We start from the raw sequence: 16,869 nt of genomic DNA on the forward strand, positions 1-16,869 counted from the left end.
ATACCGTCTTCGGTCTTCCTACAGGGATCTTCTTTCCTCTGTCATTGTTCCTGCTATGGAGGCTTTGACAGGGACTGAACTCAGCACTAAAATTGCCACAAGGCATAATCACTTTCATTAGGACAAACAAGAAGTTCTACTTCTTCAAGGAATAATCCAGTGAGAACAACAACAACAAATAGCAGTAGTAATTCTAAGAAAGAAAAGTAACAAGGAAGTCATTAACAGAATCCCATTTTGTTCAAACCTGTTAGAAAGCTAGAGGGCAAAAAGATGACGGCAATCACATGCAGGAAAGTGCGATGGGGAAAAATCATGTTAATTGACAAACCTGTTCATGCAGGTTTGGCTGGTATGATTGGGAGAAGAGATGGCCAGAACAGCAAGAGGAAATATTCAAGAATTGGAATACCAGGAAAGCTAAAACATGGTCATGGTAATAATACACCAAGAGGACATCAGTTATTCAGCATATTGAAGGTGAAGGTCATTGGCAAAACTGAATGGAAATCAAGATAATCCTAGTTAATGCTTATAAAATACTTGTTACATCAGGACAATTATATGCATTTCACATACATTAACTTACTTAATCTCTGTAAGTTTATGAAGTAACATTATTATTATTACCCCATTCTGAGAGAATGAAACTGACCCAACAGAGATATAACAACTTTCCCAAGATTGCACAGCTAATAAGTGACAAAGCAAAAAAATAAATAAATAAAAATAAGTGACAAAGCAAGTATTTAATCCCAGATAAGCTAGCTGGATTCTTAGCCACGATGCTCTACTGTGTCTCTGACAAGAGAAAGGGCAGGGAAAGATTAGTGATGCTACCATATACAGGCCACTCTAAGTAGAAATATTCTAATCAAAATGCCTTCATATCTCCAATGGTATTTTTTCTATGAAACAACATCTAGGGCAGGTCAAGTGAGCATTCCTCTTCTGTTTTATAAATGGGAAAATTAAGGCTTGGAGAAACCACAAATAATTTAGTGGAGGGCCAGGATTTTTCTGCTCTCTTTGTCCTATGAAATACCTCCCACCTTGTCAATTTTTCTGCTGAAATTTGAAAAATACTCTTCATCCTATTTCTATCTTCCTTTCTAAAAAAATAATGTAGTGCTCATTTAGTTTTGGAACTTAATGATGTCTAATCACCAGTATCATATTAGGCTTTTCTGTCACTATTTGATTCCCTTAGCTAACAGGAAAAAAAGATTATATTCTCTATGCTGATATCATATTTTAAAGCTGTGTGAGGACTCTTTGAATCAATCCCACCCAACAGTTGCCCTCAACAATCACTCAGTAAAAGTAAAATTAGACTTTCAGCATTAGATATGATCTGAAAGGTGGTTTTATTCAATTCTTATGAGATAGGTAAATCTGCATCGACTGATGTCTAATTTTCCTATGAAATACTTTGTATTTTAAAAAAAATTTTTGAAGTACTTTGTATTAAGTAAAAAATTACTGACTTAAAAATAAATCGTTTATACAACCTTCACTCGTTCCTGTAGAGATGTTTCTTTAGGAATATTCTCTTTCCACGTGTGCTTATTTTTACGCTGACCTTAGATTTTATTTAAAAGAAAGAGAGAGAACCCTAGAGACCCATAGATCTTGGAACCCAGTTTATTCTTTATTTTTTGGAACCCAGTTTAAAAAAATGTGATGTGTGTCTGTCTGACTTATGTGTTTCAAAAAGAACTGAAGTCAAGGTAGAGGGGATCTGCTTTCCTCAAAGTTGGGAGTGCTTTCCGGTCCATTTGTTAACCTCTCAGTCCTACTGCAATGGTTACGAATAAATGACCCAGAACCAGGAGAGTTGATTATCAACATAGCAAAGGGGAGGGTTTCAAAGAGCAAGAGAGGAGGGCTTATTACGTGGAGAGGCGAGTGGATGGTGATTGGCAGTTATTCAACGGTCCCCCTGAAGTGCTGCAGTAAAGGACCAAGAGTATTACTCCTTTTTTGATGGAGATGAGAGAACTTGTTTGGTCACCAGCAATTCACTGTTGAGCCTCCTCAAGTCAAGTTTCTCACCACTGCCTAGAAAAATACCTAATTCTGAGGACTGAATATGTCCTCCCTGAATGTTTTCCTTTTGGGGGCAGTGGGGGAAAGTTAAAGACTTATAGAAAGGATTGCTAGTAGAAGGAAAGGAAAGAAGGCCAAAGGAAGCAAATGTGGAGACCGGAACAACAGAATAGACATAGAGAAAGAAGCCAGGATGAAAGGAGAGAGAAAGACCACAGAAAATAAAAGCCCAAAGGAGTAAGAGGAAAAGAGAGAGCGAAAGCTTTATTGCTGAGAAAAATTTGTCTCCTTAAGTCCTCCAGGTCAAGAAGTCAGACCAACACAGAGCATGGAAAGGAGGCAACAGACATGGACACGCCGAACCTGATCCTGGAGAAGCAGTTCAGCCCCATGGGGGTGCGAACCCGGGCCGTGACTGTCTCTGCCCTGGTATATTGCATCCAGGTGAGTTGCGAAAATGCAAAAATAAAACTTTTGTTTGTTTGGTTGTTTCTCAGATAAACCAACTCTCAGAAGAACCTTGGGGGAAATGATTGAGGGGAAAGACATGTATTGAACCGAAGAGGTAGTGGGGAAAAGAATAACTAGAATGTTTCCTTAGTGTTATAGGGTTACAAGGCCCATGTGTGGCCGATGGCATCAGTGAAATGGGGGGACAGAAATTAGGGTAACCATGTACACATGCAGGATAGCTATGGTAATTTAGAAGTGCCACTTATCTATATTTCTCTCTTTTAGCATCCTGTCACTCATCCCTCAAAATCCTAAATAAATTATCAAAATGAATTACATAATTCCCCTAAACGGAGTTTCCACATCAGCCCTGATACAATTCTAGCAGCTTATGTGCCTCCAGATCAGAAATAAGGTAAAAGAGGGAAAATTCTTGAAAAATACTTCCAACCTTTTATTTCTCCCTACCAAAAATCAGAAGCCCCTGTAACTTGTTAGCTGAGAAAAGGGTCATTAGATTGAGGATTCTGGACAACTGTCAAGGGGAAATTTACATAGCTATGAACACTAGTAAAGAGGAAAAGCAGGGGCACCTGGGTGGCTCAGTCAGTTAAGTGTCCAACTCTTGATCTCAGCTCAGGTCATGATCTCAGCGTTGTGAGTTCAAGCCCAGCGTGTTGAGTTCCACGCTGGGTGTGGAGCCTACTTTAAAAGAAAAAAAAAAGAAGAAGAAAAACAAGCAACTGGCTAGTATCATATTCCTGTACATATCTTAGTAGAGAATGGACTGCTTGTTTTGCTTTCTATATCCCAGTTAAATTATTGTCTGTAAATCCATTTCTTCTTCTTGTATTTTCCTTTTGCTTCCTGTTCTTTTCCTTGCCCTTCACTTTCTTTCTCTTTTCCTTTTTTTTTTCTTTTTTTGGCAATAGTCACAAGAAGAAGTATTTTATCTGTTTAGCACTTTAAGCTTCTCTTATCTTTAGTCAGAAAAGAAAAACAAAGAACCAGAGCTGGGTTGAGGAAGTACACACTTTGTCATCCTTAGTGACCAACCATTTAAAATTTTTTTTTTTTTAAGATTTTATTTATTTGCGAGATAGAGAATGAGAGACAGAGAGCATGAGAGGGGAGAGGGTCAGAGGGAGAAGCAGACGCCCTGCTGAGCAGGGAGCCCGATGTGGGACTCGATCCCGGGACTCCAGGATCATGACCTGAGCCGAAGGCAGTTGCTTAACCAACTGAGCCACCCAGGCGCCCAGTGATCAACCATTTTAAATTAAAAAGAAAAAAAAAAAAGCAGTTTCTCAAATGTTGTCTGCAGAGGACAGCTCTTTAGTCCTTTTACAAATCCTTTTCACCTGCTATGTCATGAGTTTGTGTGTCCCCTCCCCCTCCCATAAACTCTCAATAAGTACAAATATCTGTCCTTGTGGGGGACCTTTGTGGTTTTTGTTGATGATTTCCTGAGAATATTAAGTCATTCAATTTACTGGAAGTGAGATGCGGTTTCTAAACAGAAGCTTCTCTATGTGAAGGAAAAAGTCAACTGAAATACCAGGTAAAAGAAGGAGTAGAAGCTTTCATTATCAATAGCAGAAGGGACTTGATAGCAACATCAAGGAGTTGTTAGAGCAGATTTAGCCCTTGTTCTACTAATTCATTCAACATATATATATGATAGAGTTTGATTTGAATTCTGGCTACATCAATAGGAGCATGCAGTTGGCCATGTTAACTTAAACCCCTTTGCCTCCGTCACGTAATCTTTCAAACTAAGGCTAAATATACCCACCTACATGAGTTTTGTGATGAAATGTTATGACATATTGCAAATTCTTAGCAGCCTGACTGGCATATAGTAGCTATTAAATAAATAAAATTGTTCCCCTCCTTTTTCTCCTTTTTTTTGTATGGTGTGTTATTGATGAGTTAAGGGAATAAAAAAGAGGAATGGGGTAGAATTCAATTTGTTGCTGGGAAAGAATTAAGATGGCGATAACAATATCCTGAGAGACAGATCAGGACATTTCTAGGACAAATTGATTTAAATGCTGCTTCTGCCTCCCACTCACAAAAGTTGTAATGCTTACCCACCACCAAAAAAAAAACCCCAAAACAAAAAAACAAAACAAAACCAAAAACCAAAACAAACAAAAACCCCCCACAGATTAGATATTTGCTCTTCCAGTGTCTCCCACTTCAAATATAATAATCAACAGGCATGGGAGCAATGAAAACAGTCCTAAACATGGCTGACCCTATGACCTTGTCCTCATATTGTCCCGGCTCTCACCAAGTAAACTAACAGACCAGAGTCATGAGGAATGGTTGGTAGACTGCTGAGCAGAGCAGATGAGACATTTCCCTGTCTGAGACTATTTCCCTTCCTACAGCTTCCCCCGGCAAGATGTGAGGAGAACTGCGTGAATCCTGAACAGTGAGTATCTGAGACCAAACTGGGAAGAAGGAGAAACAGACAAAAACAGTACCCAAAACAGGGTCAAGAGGTCATTAAATATCTGTGACTTCCCTTTATCTTTACTTAAATGGACATCAACCCACTAATCTCACAGATGGGTCATGCAAAAATAAAGACATGCCCTCGTGTCATCCTAAGTAGTTAAAATAACATCCCTGAAAGCATTTTTTCCAAGGCTTATCTTCCCATTAAAACAATGGAATTAATACATTTTATATTAATTTTTTTATAATTAATATAAAATATATAAAGTTTTATATTAATTAATATAAAAACAATTTATATAGTCACAGAAATTTGCAAAAGTGTTTCTTTTCCATGCTTCTCAGTGACTCATCAGGACAGACTGGATTTAAAATTTCATCCCGGGCAGATACGGGCAGACAGCTTCATTCAGCTGTCACTTTGATGTTGTTATCCCTTAATCTAAACCTATCACAATTAGGTCTTACACAGACACAGAGGACATAAAAGGGGAAGAGATTCATTCCACTTGGAGGTAAATTATTAAGAAAGCAGGGCCAGTTGGAACAAAACACTTGCTCAGCCTGAAGGAAAACACATATTTAGCCATGGGAAGGGTTTTTCAATAGCCAAGACTGTTAAACCCAGGGGAAATGGTGGCGGCCTTGGTTGCTTGTCACACTGTCTGAGGTTTTAGACACCTACTACTCAGGAAGAATCACTTTTAACAGAATCAGAATCACTAACACTATAGAACTAGAAGAGGTTTTAAATAAATGGAGAATGTGAGAAACCTACAGGAGACATTGTTTATTGAAAAAGCAAATTGTATGCTCTACAACTGTGCAACCAAAGAGAGGACGTAGAAGAAAATTACAATAGGTTTCAATAGCTCAATATATCAGAAAGTATTATTAAATTTGTTCATCTTCAAACATAAATATTTCCTTCCTCTCCCCTTCCCACTCCTGAGCTTACCCCACACTCCTTCTTCCTTGCAATCCATATTTTTGTCATCTCTGTAGAGAAAATTCAGTTACTTTAATTACCTTTCAACATGGTGAAGTTGGTTTCTACATTTTTCCTCCTTCTTATTTGGCTTCAGTGGGTGTATATATTAGTTTTGATACTGGATGTGAAAGTTCAGGGTTTTTTTCATGGTGAGAATTTTTATGGTTTAATGGTGACCCTTTTCGCAACAATTTGCAAAACATAAGTTACAAACTTCATTGTATTGCTTTCATGCTTATAACTGAAATTTTCTTTATGTTTAAATTTTATTGAACTCAAATATATATATACACACACACACACACACACACACACACACACACAAACCTTAACTTTCCTACCCATTTTCAAACTTTGTAAACTTACATTCCAAATTCTTTCTTGGTAATTGTCATCGTAACTGTTTACTGTGGTCATGGTTATATTTTCTATTAACACCATTTTCATAATCACTAGTCTGTCTTATAATGATTTACAAAATTATTTACCCAATGTCATCTGTAGTACTAAACACTTTAAGGCATCCCATTTTGCAATAGATTCTGCTGGCTCTACTGAAGTTAGAATAACCTGTTATATGTTAACTAACTGAAATTAAAACTCAAACTTAAAAAAATAAATGTAAGTTGTGATGCTTTTGTTATAACAAGGTAGCAAATTATATTGTCACTCGTATTCCTGATTCTGGAACTACAACAGGCACCGACTGTGTTTTTATTGCAAAAAAAACTTTATTCTTTCTCCATAGTTGCCTGACCACAGATTGGGTGCATCTCTGGTACATATGGTAAGTTTCAGCTATCATACCCAGAAAGACATTTCAAAGGAACTTTATTTTTCTCAAGGGCATTCATTTTTATTTTTTTAGTTTTTAAATATATTGACAGCAGGAAAAAAATGTAGGAGACAGCCAGCCTACTTACCTAGCATCTCATGGAGTAAAGTTTCTTTACCTCATCATTAACTATGTGACAATATGCCAGGATTTCCTATTTCAATACCATCTCCTCAGCCATCAAAAGGTTATTGTGTATTTTGTCAGGATCAGCTCTAGAAATTTCTACAGAGAGGAGAATATAAAGTGGAAAGCAGACCCTCCAAACCACCTTAGATCTCTTACTGTTTTAATGAACTGATTTAGTCTTGCTGACAAAATAAGTATGCATGTGAAGTGAAAGTGTTGAAATTAAAATCTTATGATTATTGTGCAAAATAGTCAAAGTCAAAAACGTAGACACTGAAGACCAGTTATGGCCAGGGCTGGGAAACACACCAGATCACAGAGCTTTCACTGGGGGGTGGTCTTCTTGCAGGTTGCTGGTGGTAATTGGAGCACTGCTTCTTCTGTGCGGCCTGACTTCTGCGTGCTTCCGCTGCTGTCTGAGTCGCCAGCAAAATGGGGAAGATGAGGGCCGGCCTCCCTATGAAGTGACAGTCATAGCTTTTGATCATGATAGCACTCTCCAGAGCACTATCACTTGTGAGTCCTCTGACATTATAACCTGAAAGGGGGTTTAAAAGGATGATCAGGGAGGCGCATGGGTGGCTCACTGGGTTAACTGTCTGCCTTCCACTCAGGTCATGACCCTGGAATCCTGGGATCAAGCCCCTCATCAGGCTCCCTGTTCAGCGGGGAGCCTGCTTCTCCCTCTCCTGCTCCCCCTGCTTGTGTTCCCTCTCTCGCTCTCTCTCTTTCTGTCAAATAAATAAATAAAATTAAGGGGAAAAAAGGATGATTGGGGGCCCTTGGGTGGTTCAGTAATTAATTAAGTGTCAGACTCTTGATCTCAGCTCAGGTCTTGATCTCAGGGTTGTGAATTCAAGCCCTTCACTGGGTTCCACGCTGAGTGAGGAACCTACTAAAAAAAAAAAAAAAAAGACAAGTAAAAGAATGATCAGGATGATGAAACAATATAGAAACATGGATTGAATAGTATTAAAGATTCTAGAACTCAGGGTTGTTTTAATTTCCAGAAACCTGATGGTGTGGTGACCTGGGCTCTCACTGATGCTGTGTTCTCAAATACTGGTCTAATGATAGAGTGAAGAAAGAAGTAGAATGTTGGAGAAAATATTGGAAATGTCTTATAGGAAGAATTACCCAGTTTATAAAGTTATTTTGATAAGACTATTTTAAGCTCTGGGTGTATCCCTTTTTCAAAAATGTCTTGGATTTTGTGAGAACCTGTATTTTTTATTACCTATATATTATTTTACATCTTTGAAGAAATTAGTCATGTGTACTTGCAATTCTTTGTTCTGTAGTGTATCTGCTGATACACTTATATGTTAGCCTAACATCACCTTGATGATTTTAAAACACTTTCCTTTATGTCCTTCTGTTCTCTTCTTCATATTATATTCTTTCCCCAAATGGGAGAAGAAAGACTAGTCAGAACAGCAGGTGGCACAACATTGTGAAATTTCTTTTGAAGAGAGACTACGTTGCTGTTCACCTTTCCTGTTTCACTCACTGCCCTTTGAAAAAAGATAAGTAAGACAGAAATAAATATTTCTAAGGAGTCTGCATTATCAGTGGGTTGGTGTAAAGTGTCCCAAGTCCGTAAAAGGGAAGGACAATGTTGTCAGATATGGGGACACAATTTAGATTAGTTGAGGACCCCAGAGAAGACAGTATCTTCCAGCAGAGTGAAGTTGGTTTCCAAACAAGGTTCACAGCATTTTCATAACATTTTGTGGCCGAGAGTGACAATGGTTTGGACACTTGCTAAAAATGAAGGGAAATTAAGTGTGTTGTAAGTCCCTGATTTCTGAAGATGTCACATTTACTTTAATTCTATTCCTTCTTTCCTCCCTAGCCCTGCAGTCAATATTTGGCCCTGCAGCTCGAAGAATCCTGGCTGTGGCTCACTCCCACAGCCCCCTCGGCCAATTGCCCTCCTCTTTGGACACTCTCCCAGGGTATGAAGAAGCTCTTCACATGAGTCGCTTCACCGTTGCAAGGTGTGGACAGAAAGCACCTGATCTACCCCCAGTGCCAGAAGAGAAGCAGGTGCCCCCAGTGGATGAGTCTCCTCGAGGGGAACACTCTTCAAACTGATGGGAATTCTGGTTTTATAAATGGGGTGGGGGTTTCCCCAGAGTTGCTACAGACAGACAAATGAAACTTTTTTTCCCCAACTTCTGGAAGATTTAGGATGACAAGTAAACATTATTCATTGGAAAGGATGGGTTCCAACTCTTCATTTCCAGCCACATCTATTTTCTAAGGTGGAAAATAGTTGCTCTAATTGGCAACTCCAATTCTTTATCCAGTGGCCAAAATTTGCAACTAACCTCTAGCAATGTTGATTATTTCTGAACCAAGAAAGCATCAAAAGTATGTTGAATTCCTTTAGCTATTGAGTTCCTTTACCCATAGGATACCGCAAGTGGTTTTTCTTTCTGCCAGCTATAACACAACAACAGATCGTAATACACTCAAGGAGAAAGACAAGAGCGTAGGCACAACCCACAGACAATGCACCGAAGTCATGAATTCTTCCTCTTGAGAGAACATTCACTTTTATGCCAAATGACAATGATACTCTTGGACATCATGTAATACCTAAGTGGATATCCAGGATCCATCCTTGCAGGTATGGGCTAAGAGAACACATTATAGCATCAAGGTGCCAAATATCAAGGTCTTTCTTTCACTCTGGTCCTACCCACTAGCAGTATGAGAAACTGCATAGGGTGCAGTAACAGTTTCTATTCATTTTTCAGTTCCTCTGCCTAGCAAACACATGTGCGCACACACACACACGCGTGCACGCATACACATGCATATGCAGTCTTTTCTGAGTCTAGAAGAAGAGCATCGCTTTGCTTTTCTCTTTCTGGCTTTGACCACTTAAAGCCAGATGTCTTGAGTGACACATTCGAGTGGGGTGGCCTTCATTGCCACCTAGTGGAGCCATGGTAGAAATGGCTATGCGCACGCCTCTCCAGTTCCTGGAGCAACTGAACTCAGCCTAGAAGGGATCCTACCTGGGGACACTATCCTGCCGTGTAGCGCTAAGCTGTGCACCTGACGTATTACTGGACAATTGAGGAAGTGAAGTGTATCGGGGGAAAATGACTTGCCAGTCACCTTAGATAAATCATTGAAAATCTGTAAAGCAGTTTTCCCACCTGTAAAATAGGGGCTAATAAAACCTCCAAGGATTGTTATGAGAATCAAATAAACTAAATATAAATGACAAGAATTGTAAAGTATTACGCACACATATTTGATACTCTTACTATTGACATCAAATTTTCACCCTTTTGCTAAGATCCTACTGAGAATTATGTTCTCATTTGTCCTTTTGCCAGTCATCCTGTTGTTATCATTAAGTCGCACCGAAAGTCACTTTATTTCATCAATAAAGATTTGTTGATTGAGGTTAACAACTAAAGATATGTGATTCCTTTTAAAATGGTCTGTATAGAGGTAAGGAATATTTGAGAAAACACGTTTATTTGGCAATTAGCTTCAGCACTCATAGAGACGTATACCCAGGGAATGGCTGATTAGTATAGCACCTCATTAAACACATTCTTGGAATGCTCCCTCAGCCCAAGGGGGAAAATGTTCTAACTGAGGATAAGCTGCTGGTGATCTGAATTTATCCTGAGTCATTTATCAAATTGCCTCTGGAAATTGTTAAGATGCATGAATTGTTAATAGACCCTGTGGTGGCCTTGTTTTGCCACTGCCAAATGAATCACTTCATTATCACACATTCCATAAAATATTCTAGGCTTGTTTTTCCTTCAAGATACCGCAGTACTGAAGCAGTTAAAACATCATCTGGTAGAAAAAGATCTTGGAAGAAATCCTCCCATGAAATCCTCCTATAAGTACCTTATTCTAAAGAGATCTCTCAGCCCCACCTCTCCCCTCCACCTCTCCCTCTCCTCAAACACATGGATACTTGCATTCCTGTAATCCTCCCATTTTGTCAGAATATTAGCAGCCGTTTGGCTTCACCTCTTTCTCTATTCAATCTAAGGTCTCTGTTAATCAGTGCAATCACTTTCACCACTGTTCTCAATTTTTTTAAATGTCTTTTTACTTTCTTTACACCTATCCTTCAAACTTTAAACATTAGTTCAGTGAAGCTGATTTCTCCCCAAAGCCTATGCTGCTGAGCAGTGCTGCAGAAAACTCTCAACTCTACTAAGAGAGGTCATGACAAGGTCATGGTCCCCAACACCACCTGAACCACCTGCCATTTCTTCTAGAGTTTCTTTTGTAATTCTCCTACTCCTTTTATTAGTTATTCAAATTTCAGTGGCTCTCGGGGTGTGTGGATGGCTCAGTTGGTTAAGCAACTGCCTCATGATTTTGGCTCAGGTCATGCTCTCAGGGTAGTGAGATGGAGCAGTGCCTCGGGCTCTGTGCAGAGTCTGCTTGTCCCTCTCCCTCCCTCCACTTGCACTCTCTCTCTCTCTCTCTCAAATAAATAAATAAATAAATAAATAAAATCTTAAAAATTTTTTTTCAGTGGCTCCCTTACAACCCCATGCCCCTTCACCCACTCATTAATTCTAGGCAGGGGACTTGTCCTCCTCATTCAGAAAGGAAATCAAGCCTTCAGGTAACTTCCTACCCCAAAGCTACAAGCTCCTGCAGACCAGCACCTGCTCTTCCTCCTTCTTTCCAGTCTCATTGAAATAGATGTCCTTCCTCCTCAATATAATACTTCTAATTAGGTTTTGCACTACATTGATTCAACAATTTCTGTGTTCAAAAGGTATTGTTTAAAAAATTATCTGCCAGGAATAGTGCAGAGGCAGCTGGGGGTAAAAGAGTGGGCAAGACAGTCAGGGACTCTGACTCATGGTCCTCACAGACCTCAAGAAAAAGTAAAAAATAAAATGATAACAATCATGAATAGCGCAGAGAACCCTTGGAAAAGGCAGAGTGAGGGAAGAACAATTTCAAAGACTAGGGAAAGTTTGATAAGTTTGAGGAGCTGAACAAAGAGTAGCTGATCCTAGTAAGCTAAAGAGAGAACTGCAGCAAATGGGGTCAGAGGGGAAAGGAGTCTTGGGGGCAAGGAGTCTACACTGTATTTTACATGCATTGAGAAACCATTGAAAATTTAAACAGTAAGTCACTTGATGCAATTTGAATTTTTTTTTTAAGATTTTACTTATTCCTTTGACAGAGGGAGAGAGAGAGAGAGCACGCACGAGCAGGGGGAGCGGCAGGCAGAGGGAGAGGGAGAAGCAGGCTCCCCACCAAGCAGGGGGCTCAACATGGGGCTTGATCCCAGGACCTTGGGATCATGACCTAAGCCGAAGGCAGATGCTTAACTGACTGAGCCACCCTGGCACCCCCAATGCAATTTGAATTTTGAGGCAATGACTCTTGATGATATAGAAGAATGGACTGGAATAGGACAAGTATGAAAGCATGAAGACTAGATGGGAGATATTGAGGAAGAGTAGACAAGAGGTGATTGTGGCTAGGAATTGCGATTGTGGATAGTCCATGACTGTGGACTAACATGGTGATCTTAGAAGTGGAAATAGAGATAAATGTAGGAATTTGAAAGGTGTGTTGGGGATAGAATCATCCACATTTGCTGATGGATTGAGTTGAGAAATGTAGTAAGGGAAAGGAATGAAAAAATGACTCCTTGATCATTGACCTGAGCCAATGCATGGAAGGTGTAGCTGTTGATTAGGATTAGGGAAGGTGTAGCTGTCTGTTGATTAGGGAAGAATGTGCAAGACCAGATTTAGGGGAAAATTCAAGATAGTGATTTCTAAAATGGGGAAAAGGCATTTCATGACAAAATATATACCAAGTTAATCTAAGGTAATGCCGACTTCACTAAAGCATCAAAAAAAGTTCAGATGTGCCAGTGGGAAAAATCAAAGTTTCCTTGAGATTATATGATGAAATTCTCAATTTGTAAAGAAGAAAAGAAAAAGAAATTCTGTATTAGGCCTTCATAATTTACAATATTTATAAAAGAATCCACTGGAAATGGCTGAGATTACTGGATTTTCCTATCTGGGACAGTGGGGTCTGAAGAGGAAGATACAAGTTTAGAAGCCCATTAAGTTAAAATGTCCATTTATATTGTGGAAATAATTCCAAATGGAATTGGGAAGCCCTGAAAGGGGAGCTCTCAAGCATGTACCCCTCATTGTAGCCTACATAGCCAGCAGGAATAAGGAAGATAAGAATTATTTTAATAAGGGATGACATTATATCTCCCGATTTTTTAGAAAAGGAAGGAAGATCCCTCCCTGTCCCAGCAACAACACATTAACCACTGCTTGCAAACAATGAGACACCTCTACAACTTCAAACTCTTATTGTCCCTATAAACTTGTTCAAACAACCATTCCCAGTTTCCTCCTAAAACCTAATAAAAGCTGACCTTCCCTTTGTCTCTTTGGACCTACTTATGGTTCACCATAGCTTCCTGTTCTGAATTGTAATTCCTCCTCTGTTCCCAAATAAACTCACTTTTTTTTACTTAAATAAAATTCTCTTTGCTATGTTTAAACTTAATAATATACAGTTGACCCTTGAACACCAGTTGGAATTGTGTGGATCCACTTATGCATGGATTTTTTTGATACAGTGTAATACTATAAATGTATTTTTGCTTCCTTATGATTTTCTTAATAATGCTTTTCTTCTCTAGCTCACTTTATTGTAAGAATACAGCATATTATATATATATATATACACAGAAATAGAAAATACATATTAATCAACTGTTTGTTATTGATAAGGCTTCCAGTTAATAGTAGGCTATTAGTAATTAAGTTTTGAGGGAGTCAAAAGTTATACATGGATTTTTGACTGCATGGAGATCAGCACCCCTAACCCTTCCCCCCATCATTGTTCAAGGGTCAACTGTTTATGGGTATAAATAAGGTAATTAGTTCCCCATCCTTACCATCCTCCTTCTTCTTCCTTTTTCTTATTCTTTAATTGTTTACTTTCTACTGGCTTCCTTCCTTTGTTATATAGTAGTTTAGTATAAATTATGTATTGGGAAATGCGGGATCATGGAATTAAAGAAAAATGTCATATTGTTAAGGCTTAAATTAAATAATTCAGATACTGAACTTGAAGACAATGAGGACTACTTAATGTTTCTTTTTAATTAATTTATTTTTTATTATGTTAAGTTAGTCACCAAACAGTACATCATTCGTTTTTGATGTAGTGTTCCATGATTCATTGTTTGCGTATAACACGCAGTGCTCCATGCAATACATGCCCTCCTTAATACCCATCACCGGGCTAACCTATCCACCTCACCTCCCTCCCCTCTGAAAACCTCAGTTTGTTTCTCCGAGTCTGTAGTCTCTCGTGGTTCGTCTCCCCATCCGATTTCCCCCCCTTCATTTTTCCCTTCCTTCTCTTAATGTCCTCCATGCTATTCTTTATGTTCCACAAATAAGTGAAACCATATGATAATTGACTATCTCTGCTTGACTTATTTCACTTAACATAATCTCCTCTAGTCCCAGCCATGTTGATATAAAAGTTGGGTATTCATCCGTTCTGATGGCTGAGTAATATTCCATTGTATATATGGACCACATCTTCTTTATCCATTCATCTGTTGAAGGACATCTCTGCTCTTTCCACAGTTTGGCTATTGTGGACATTGCTGCTATGAACATTGGAGTACATATGGCTCTTCTTTTCACTACATCTGTGTCTTTGGGGTAAATACCCAGTAGTGCAATTGCTGGGTCATAGGGTAGCTCTATTTTTAATTTTTTGAGGCACCTCCACACTGTTTTCCAAAGTGGCTGTACCAACTTGCATTCCCACCATCAGTGTAAGAGGGTTCCCCTTTCTCCACAACCTCTCCAACATTTGTTGTTTCTTGCCTTGTCAATTTTTGCCATTCTAACTGGTGTAAGGTGATCTCTCAATGTGGCTTTGATCTGAATTTCCCTGATGGCTAATGATGATGAACATTTTTTCATGTGTCTGTTAGCCATTTGTATGTCTTCTTTGGAGAAGTAGTCTATTCATGTCTTCTGCCCATTTTTTGACTTGATTATTTGTTTTTTGGGTGTTGAGTTTGAGAAGTTCTTTATAGATCTTGGATACCAGCCCTTTATTTGTAGATATTTGCAAATATCTTCTGCCATTCTGTGGGTTGCCTCTTTGTTTTGTTGACTGTGTCCTTTCCTGTGCAGAAGCTTTTTATCTTGATGAAGGCCCAAAAGTTCATTTTTGCTTTTGTTTCACTAGCCTTGGAGATGTATCTTGAAAGAAGTTGCTGTGGCCAATGTCAAAGAGGTTACTGCCTATGTTCTCCTCTAGGATTTGGATGGATTCCTGTCTCACATTGAGGTCTTTCATCCATTTTGAGTTTATCTTTGTGTATGGTGTTAGAGAATGGTTGAGTTTCATTCTTCTGTATATAGCTGTCCAATTTTCCCAGCACCATTTATTGAAGAGACTGTTTTTTTTTTCCATTGCATATTTTATCCTGCTTTGTCGAAGATTATTTGACCATAGAGTTGAGGGTCCATATCTGGGTTCTCTATTCTGTTCCATTGGTCTATATGTCTGTTTTTGTGCCAGTACCATGCTGTCTTGGTGATCACTGCTTTGTAATATAGCTTGAAATCGGGCAACGTGATGCCCCCAGCTTTGTTTTTCTTTTTCAACATTTCCTTGGTGATTCAGGGTCTTTTCTGATTCCACACAAATTTTAGGATTGTTTGTTCCAGCACTTTGAAAAATGTCATTGGAATTTTGATCGGGATGACGTTGAGGGTATAGATTGCTCTGGGCAGCATAGACATTTTAACAATGTTTATTCTTCCGATCCATGAGCATGGAATGTTTTTCCATCTTTTTGTGTCTTCTTCAATTTTTTTTCATGAGTGTTCTGTAGTTCCTAGAGTTTAGATCCTTTACCTCTTTGGTTAGGTTTATTCTGAGGTATCTTATGGTTTTTGGTGCTATTGTAAATGGAATTGTTTCTGTAATTTCTCTTTCTACAGTTGCATTGTTAGTGTATAAGAAAGGAACTGATTTCTGTGCATTGATTTTGTATCCTGCCACATTACTGAATTGCTGTATGAGTTCTAGTAATTTGGGGGTGGGGTCTTTTGGGTTTTCCACATAAAGTATCACGTCATTTGTGAAGAGAGAGAGTTTGACTTCTTTGCCAATCTGAATACACTTTATTTCTTTTTGTTGTCTGATTGCTGTTGCTAGGACTTCTAGTACTATGTTGAACAATAGTGGTGAGAGTGAGCATCCTTGACATGTTCCTGATCTTAAGGGAAAGGCTCTCAGCTTTTCCCCATTGATAATGATATTCGCTGTGGGTTTTTCATAGATGGATTTTATGAACTTGAGGAATGTTCCCTCTATCCCTATACTCTGAAGAGTTTTAATCAGGAAAGGATGCTGTATTTTGTCAAATGCTTTTTCTGCATCAATTGAGAGGACCATATGGTTCTTCTCTCTCCTCTTATTACTGCGTTCTATCACATTGATTGATTTGTGAATGTTGAACCACCCTTGCATCCCAGGAACCTTTTAATGTACTGTTGGTTCCTATTAGCTAGGATCTTGTTAAGAATTTTGGCATCCATATTCATCAGGGATATTGGTCTGAAATTCCTCTTTTTGATGGGGTCTTTGCCTGGTTTGGGGATCAAGGTAATGCTGGCCTCATAGAATGAGTCTGGAAGCTTTCCTTCTGTTTCTATTTTTTGAAACAGCTTCAGGAGAATAGGTATTATTTCTTCTTTGAATGTTTGGTAGAATTCCCCAGGGAATTCATCAAGTCCTGGAGTCTTGTTTTTTGGGAGGTTTTTGATCACTGCTTCAATCTTGTTACTGGTTATTGGTCTATTCAGGTTATCCATTTCTTCCTGTTTCAGTCTTGGTAGTTTATAGGTTTCCA

At 38.8% G+C, this 16,869-nt stretch overlaps 1 protein-coding gene across 1 annotated transcript; it reads left to right on the forward strand.

Moving 5' to 3' along the window:
* Positions 1-273: 273 nt before the first annotated feature.
* TMEM52B (transmembrane protein 52B) lies at positions 274-9,020 on the forward strand. The gene is made up of 6 exons (XM_032390766.1): positions 274-480; positions 2,344-2,493; positions 4,899-4,942; positions 6,708-6,746; positions 7,273-7,439; positions 8,779-9,020. The coding sequence occupies exons 1-6, from the start codon at positions 274-276 to the stop codon at positions 9,018-9,020; spliced, it is 849 nt and encodes a 282-aa protein (XP_032246657.1).
* Positions 9,021-16,869: the final 7,849 nt, after the last annotated feature.

Source organism: Phoca vitulina, unplaced genomic scaffold (genome assembly GCF_004348235.1).
Source record: "Phoca vitulina isolate PV1807 unplaced genomic scaffold, GSC_HSeal_1.0 scaffold59, whole genome shotgun sequence".
Taxonomy (NCBI): domain Eukaryota; kingdom Metazoa; phylum Chordata; class Mammalia; order Carnivora; family Phocidae; genus Phoca; species Phoca vitulina.

Bases quoted from the DNA above. Each gene is read 5' to 3' on its own strand.
- TMEM52B (XM_032390766.1), top strand. From the start codon at position 274: ATGACGGCAATCACATGCAGGAAAGTGCGATGGGGAAAAATCATGTTA. The intron at 4,943-6,707 runs GTGAGTATCTGA...CTTTCTCCATAG, and splicing joins AACTGCGTGAATCCTGAACA to TTGCCTGACCACAGATTGGG. The intron at 7,440-8,778 runs GTGAGTCCTCTG...TTTCCTCCCTAG, and splicing joins TCTCCAGAGCACTATCACTT to CCCTGCAGTCAATATTTGGC.